At 30.0% G+C, this 7,149-nt stretch overlaps 1 protein-coding gene across 1 annotated transcript; it reads left to right on the top strand.

Annotated features, from left to right (window-relative positions):
- Window positions 1–4,194: 4,194 nt before the first annotated feature.
- On the top strand, window positions 4,195–6,921 carry LOC139517980 (uncharacterized). The gene is made up of 4 exons (XM_071309557.1): window positions 4,195–4,627; window positions 4,817–4,922; window positions 5,224–5,309; window positions 6,105–6,921. Exons 1-4 carry the CDS (start codon window positions 4,558–4,560, stop codon window positions 6,203–6,205), a joined length of 363 nt encoding a protein of 120 aa, XP_071165658.1. The 5' UTR covers window positions 4,195–4,557; the 3' UTR covers window positions 6,206–6,921.
- Window positions 6,922–7,149: the final 228 nt, after the last annotated feature.

Genomic DNA, 7,149 nt, shown 5'->3' with positions numbered 1-7,149 from the left:
TTGTTTATTGTATTTCTTTTCTAATTGTGTTTTGTTTTCTTTAAGTTCTTTTTCTCCTACTTTAGTTATGTTGTACTATATCTTCATATACAATACTAGGTCAATGTTAGAAAAATATAAACTCTTTTGTATGAGGCTGAGAAACTGGGGAAGGGCGTTTTACCAATTGACATACTATTGTTTTTATACTGCAACTTAATTTGATACATGGAATTTTTTTTTAAATCGAAACACAAATATTATATTTATTTTTATCCCTTGATAATTGTGGTGAAAATGATCCATGATGAAGTTGAAATTGCGCAGAATATAGTTGTTACTATATTTAGGAAATAAACACAACTAGTTGCAGTATAACTCATTCTAAATAAAACCTATCAATAAAAAAAAATAGTAACAAATTATTCGAAAACATTTGCCCGAATCTCTGATGATGTCGTCTTACAATATACTAGATTTTATTAAACTACTGAACAGATTATGACAAAATTTTACAGTGAAATAACCAGCATTTTAAATGACAAACAAATCACTCAGGTTATTCAACAAACAAAGTCTTATTTATGTGTAGTACCACCAAATCATAGAAGGTCACATCTGGTTGCATATAAAAAAGGGTCAAATAAAAATATTACCTTGAATTTGACTGTTGTAGGAAATTTATTTTACACTTCATTGCAGAAAAAAAAACATTTAGTCATAATCATACATACTGGGTATTTTAAAGCATCATTCTTATTTCATTTGGTGTTTATATAGAACATTTTGGATATTTGAGGTTCCATGATTACATGTACTTGTTTATATACAACATTTTGGAAATTTGAGGTTACATGGTTACATTTACTAAAACGTGTCAAAGTGGAAAAAGAACTAGTGAATATTTGATTGGTTAACTTCCAGTGATGGTTATTATCTTATATGCAATGAATTGGTATGTGAAATTTTGTCTAGTGCTGGACAGGATAAAAATGTACCCGTGCAAAGTATTTCCTTATTTAGAATGAAGATAAATTCTGCAAATTCCTTTTGAAAAAGTACAAAGGAGAAGGTCCGGTTAGGGCCGATTTTGGCCTCAAATTTCAGGTTCATCTAACGAAAGTTTTTGGACACTTTTTAAACACTTAAGTGTCTATTTCAATTGATTCGATTAGTTTATGTGAAAGATTTGAACTGATTTAGTCATTAAAAACGCTCTGATTCAAGCTTAAATATGAAAAATCTATCATATATGCCAAAAAACGTCACTTTTTAGATGGTTTTTGTCAAAAGTGAATGTGGCCTCATATTAAACAGAGGACACTGGTGGACTCATGACAAAATTGTGTTTTGGTTACGGTGATGTGTTTGTAGGTCTTACTTTACTTAATATTCTTGTTGCTTACAATTATCTCTATCTATAATGAACTCGGCCCAGTAACAGTGGAGTATTTTGTAAAAATTTACAAAATTTATGAAAATTGTAAACAATTTACTATAAATGACAAAAACTCCTTAAGGGGTCAATTGACCATTTCGGTCTTGTAACTTATTTGTAGATCTTACTTTGCGGAACATTATTCCTGTTTACAGATTATCTCTATCTATGATAATATTCAAGATAATAACCAAAAACGGCAAACTTTCCTTAAAATTACCAATTCAGCGACAGCAACCTAACAACGGGTTGTCCGATTCATCTGAGAATGTCAGGACAGATAGATCTTGACCTTATCAACAATTTAACTCCGTCAGATTTGCTCTAAATACTTTGGTTAAAGAGATATAAGACAAACTCTACATTTTACCCCTATGTTCTATTTTTAGCCATGGTGGTCATCTTGGTTGTTTGGCCAGGTGACTGGACATTTGTTTTATACTAAATATCCCAATTATGATTGTGGTCAAGTTTGGTTAAATTTTGCCCAGTAGTTTCAGAGGAGAAGATTTTTGTAAAAGTTACCGACGACAGACGACGACGAACGACGGACGCCAAGTGATGAGAAAAGCTCACTTGGCCCTTCTGGCCAGGTGAGCTAAAAATGAATGTCGATTTTCTGTTGTCAAATTGGCAACAATCAAATTATCATCAAATTATGGTGTTTTATTTTTACTTTTATAATTATAGTTAATATTATTATTAATATCTTATTTTTATTATTAATACTCTTTTTTATTATTATTATTATTATTATTATTATTATTATTATTATTATTATTATTATTATTATTATTATTATTATTATTATTATTTTTATTATAATTATGCCAGATTTGCAGTCAAAAACCTGCGTCATATGCGGCTTTTTGAATGTTGGAATAAGTCCAATTTAAACTTGGCATATATGGAATAATATATATATAGGAATGCCTAACCAACCATATTATATTGATTTTTATGAAGACCTTTATTTAACATACATGGAAATATTAAATCGCTGTATCAGGAAATACACAGTTGGCACATAATTTCAAATCGGATTAATCTACAGTTAAATATGTTTTGTTCTAGAGAGATACATATCGGACAGTATTAATGACATGTTTAAGAATAAACATCGTTTAATTTAATTTTTAAGAATTGTTTATAGTGTCTTACTAGATTGTGTGAGGTTGAAATTTCCGGTTATTAAATAATCAATTGGTCTTTTTAAGAATAACGATTTACAAGCTACTTTGAGCTAAGATTGTGATAAGACCATGTCAGAATGACATTTTACTAGGAAAAAGATATCAAACAACAAAAAACTATAAAATTCCCAATTATTTGAATATTTTGTATCATTCTAATTGAATCGAAACAATTCTATGATACGATTATCTTAGTCAAGAGTTCTGAAGAAGAGTGTGCGCAAGTATCATGGACAATGATAATGAAAATTTCGCTTTTAAATTTTAAATAGCAACTAAACAGTTTGAATTTCTATCAAATGTCGTTCTGCCTTATCGTATTGTATTAAAATAGCAGTAAAAATAAACAAGAATCAAGAATCAAACGTCACATTGTTAAAAGGGGGATACAAACTATAAATGTACAACAGAAACAAACATCATTGGTACTTAACCCAAAGGCAAAAATAAAATAGGCATTGAAACTGTCCATAAAATACAACACAAGACATATGACTTAGCGATATGACTCAAGAGAGTGGTCATTATAAAACAACAAAAAAGTGCAATGGATAAATATACAATACACTGACCAGAAGGAAAACAAAGGATAGCAAAAATTTAAACTCTGACCAAAAGAAATCAATGGAAAAAAACATGATCAAAAAGAGAACAATGAATAGAAAAACCAAACAAAACCTCGGCCAAAAGTTAAAACAATGGATAGAAAAATAAACAAAACCCTGACCAAAAGGGGGACACAATGAATATTTTAAACAAACAATACCCTGTCCAAAAGTAAAAACAATGGAAAGAATAACAAACAATACCCTGACCAAATAGAAAAGAAAAACAAAATAAACCTTGAATAAAAAAAAAAATTGAAAGAAAATCATGACCAAAAAGAAAAAAAATAGTCCATCAAAACAATAAGTTTGAACACAAAAATAAGGAAAAAGATAAAATAAAAACAAACAGTCCAGCAAAACAATAAGTTGGAAAACAAAAATAAAGAAAAAGATAAAATAAAAACAGTCCAGAAAACCATTAAAGTAAAGAGTCGAAAAACAACCAAATTCCAACCAAAAAAAAAATGAGGGAAAGAAAAGAAAGTAAAATTAATACACAAAAGCTTAATTAATTTGAGCTTCATACAAATCAAGGCTAACCTCAGGGGCTCCGTCAATCTCATTTCTCTATAAGAGAACTTAAAATTAAGATTAAATATAATTAATAATATGTGTTTTGATAATTTCAGCAAGTGTTATTAAATGCCATCTAGGTTAAATTAAATATCTCGAGTTAAGTATCATAACTGCGGAAGATCATATATAAAACCACAAAAGTATCTTTGTTTTCTTTCAACAAGTTTCCAAATGCAACCGATCTGGTGACGATTTAAAAATCATTTTGCTACATCTCGGAGAATAAAAAACTTATTTATAATTATATAAATAGCTCCTTTTGTTGAAGAAGCATGCAAATTTCATAATATTATCATGAGCGGTCCCATTAGTAGAGATGTAGTTCCAGTAACACGTCATAATATTATCCTGAGCAGTCCCATTAGTAGAGATGTAGTTCCAGTAACACGTCAGGTCGTGGTGTTGTATTCTTTACAGGATATAATGAATGAAATCCTCTGAAATAAAATGATTGACGGTTTCCAAATATTTCTATTTATATCTTTATTACTGGAATTAATTGAATGCCCTTGAATGGTTACGTTGTTTTTTCCACTCCTTGAAGCAAGTTCATATATACGGATATTTACAATATATGCTTGATTACGCAAAATTTAAATAGCTTTGTTTGAATTAACTGAAATTTAAAAGGCTGATTGAGAACAATATTATTTCCGTGTATTTGATAAATTCTACTGAATCTGAAAAAATCATCGGCAATTGCTATAAAAGAACAAATATAATAATATGTAAGCATTTACGAAAAATAACTTCAATAAGAGACATGGATGTTACATATGTTTACGTATTTCTTTTAACTTTTTTCAATGTAATATTAGAAGTATCTTGTCAAGGTAAGTAATCTATATAATATGTTTAATTCATTTTTTTTTATTTTTCAATAACAATTATCGGATGTCCTTTGGACCAAAGGTAAACTCAGTTTATTTTAGTTTTTTCTCATCATTTTTGTAAGCTAAAATGATTAATTTTAAAGCAATAGTTTTTCCTGATTTTAACATCGGCAATATTTTTTACTTTAGCTCCACAAGAGGAATGTCCAGCAACCTATCATCAATGTACAGGTGGCACATGGTGTTGTCCAGAAGGTCTTTATTGCACTGGAACATCTCTATGTTTATCAATTAAGTAAGTAAATTGTAATTAATAATCTCAAAAAATGTTGATTTTCTTTATCGAACCGTCATGCATTTCGTCTCTATGTTCAATAAGTAAGATTGTTTGTTTAGTTTTCTTTTTTTTCTTTTCTTTTTTGGCGTATACCCCACGCATTCTTTCGAAATTGATAATGTAAATGGGGAATGTGTCGAGGTGACAGCGAACCGACCAAGAGCTTCAAAATGGCAGAAGGTTACTGTTGGGTCATATATTATCAATATTTGATAATTGAAGTATGTAAAGCATTGAATGATGTTTTTTTGTATTTCAGTGGTATGATAGTATTGGTGATATTGTCTTCTGTAGGACTTGGAATTTTACTTGCCGTTGTTTGTGTTGTTTATTCAAAATGTACAGGTAGGTGTAAATTGCTTATCGTTGAATCTAGTTTCTACAAATGTGATAAAATCAACACTCTGTATCTTTTGTGACAAAATACATTATCTGCGTCAATTAATCATACAGGCAGTTATTACACTATCTTTATTTCGTAAAAAATTTTCTTTACTGGCTGTATACGAGTAAAAAACGTAGCCAGTTATTATAATGACTTCCGTACATATTAATATTTATTTTTTGTAACTGTCTGTATTCGAGTGAGATATGTAACACGGCAAATATTAATATCTACGTTTAATTCTAATGGTAAACCACAGATAAACAATGATGAAAGAACAGTTCCTAAACAACCAAATTGATATTTTTACACAGCCGTTTTTTTTGTATGTACTGCTATGTGCAATTTTTCCATCAGTATCCTGTTATAAAAACCTTTAAAAATATTATGATAACGAGATTTTATAAATGAATTGTCACACTTTTGTTATCTGAAAGAAGTGTTTAAGGTATCACAGTGCGATCACTGTAAACTGAATAACAGTGCTTTCATGCGTCAGAAGATTGAAATACAATGTCCTCTAGAAATTAAAAGGGAATATATCTTTTCAAAGAAATATGAAATGTTTTTACTTAGAACATCTTGTTGTTTTAATAATTACCAATCGCTTTCAATTGTATATAAGTTGTCATTACAAAACATTTTTTTTATGTAAAGCATTTTTCCTTTCATCAACTAAAAAAAAAATAACATTGAATAATTTAGAATATAACAACAATGATTCCATTTCAAAACAAGATTCCTTTCAATTGTAGAGATACAACACAAGACAATTCAAGTGAGACCAGCAAAACAACATGCTACCATTCCCGTAAAAAGTGGAAATCATCATTCACCACCATATTACATTGTTTAGCGTGATATATTCCTTCTTTTATTCAAAACTATGCATAATCACAGTGAATGTGAGATGGAAAGATATAATCACAGTGAATGTGAGATGGATAGATATAAATCGTAGGAAAACAAAGAATTAATGTACAAATAACATAAATACTTGCGTTACTAGGGTAACATATTCGGGTATACCAACGATTGACGTATCATCTGTATACAATAAGCAGTTAATTAACAAACCGTCCCTGTATCGGCGGCGTGACAGTTAATTTACATGAATCGAACATACCTTATAAGTATCAGCGGTGTGACAGTTGATGTACATGTATGAAACATACCTTCCCAGTATCAGTGGTGTGACAGTTAATTTACATGAATCGAACATACTTTATAAGTATCAGCGGTGTGACAGTTACTGTACATGTATAAAACATACCTTCCCTGTATCGGCGGCGTGACAGTTAATTTACATGAATCGAACATACTTTATAAGTATCAGTGGTGTGACAGTTGATTTTATACATGGATGGAACATACCTTCCCAGAATCATCAGTACAGTTAAAGTAAGAGAAAAGGACGAGAGCACCAGAATCGATGTCTGCGATGTAAAAGGTTAAGATGAACTAAGTTTGTTTTGTCTTAAATTTGATAGGACAATCCGGTGTTAAGTTCATCTACACACTACAATTACTCTTCTGATAATATTAGATGTGTAATAAAAAAATATAACAAAACTAGCGCTTTTTTCATTAGGCCTTAAATGTGTTTGCTATTAAACTACTCAACTGATGATGATGTCGAATTAATGCTGATGTTGAATTTCGTCTGAGGTTGCTATACGTCGTATTTATCTGCCCTTGACATGTGATACACAGATAATAATACATGGCAAAGTCCGTATCACATGCCGTACCATCCCGAGATACCAATATCAGCCCGAGGGCCTTTAGACCCAATAGATG

This window comes from Mytilus edulis, chromosome 3 (assembly GCF_963676685.1).
Source record: "Mytilus edulis chromosome 3, xbMytEdul2.2, whole genome shotgun sequence".
Taxonomy (NCBI): Eukaryota; Metazoa; Mollusca; class Bivalvia; order Mytilida; family Mytilidae; genus Mytilus; species Mytilus edulis.
Note: the sequence above shows the minus strand (reverse complement) of the source record. Positions and strands in the feature narration are given on the sequence as shown.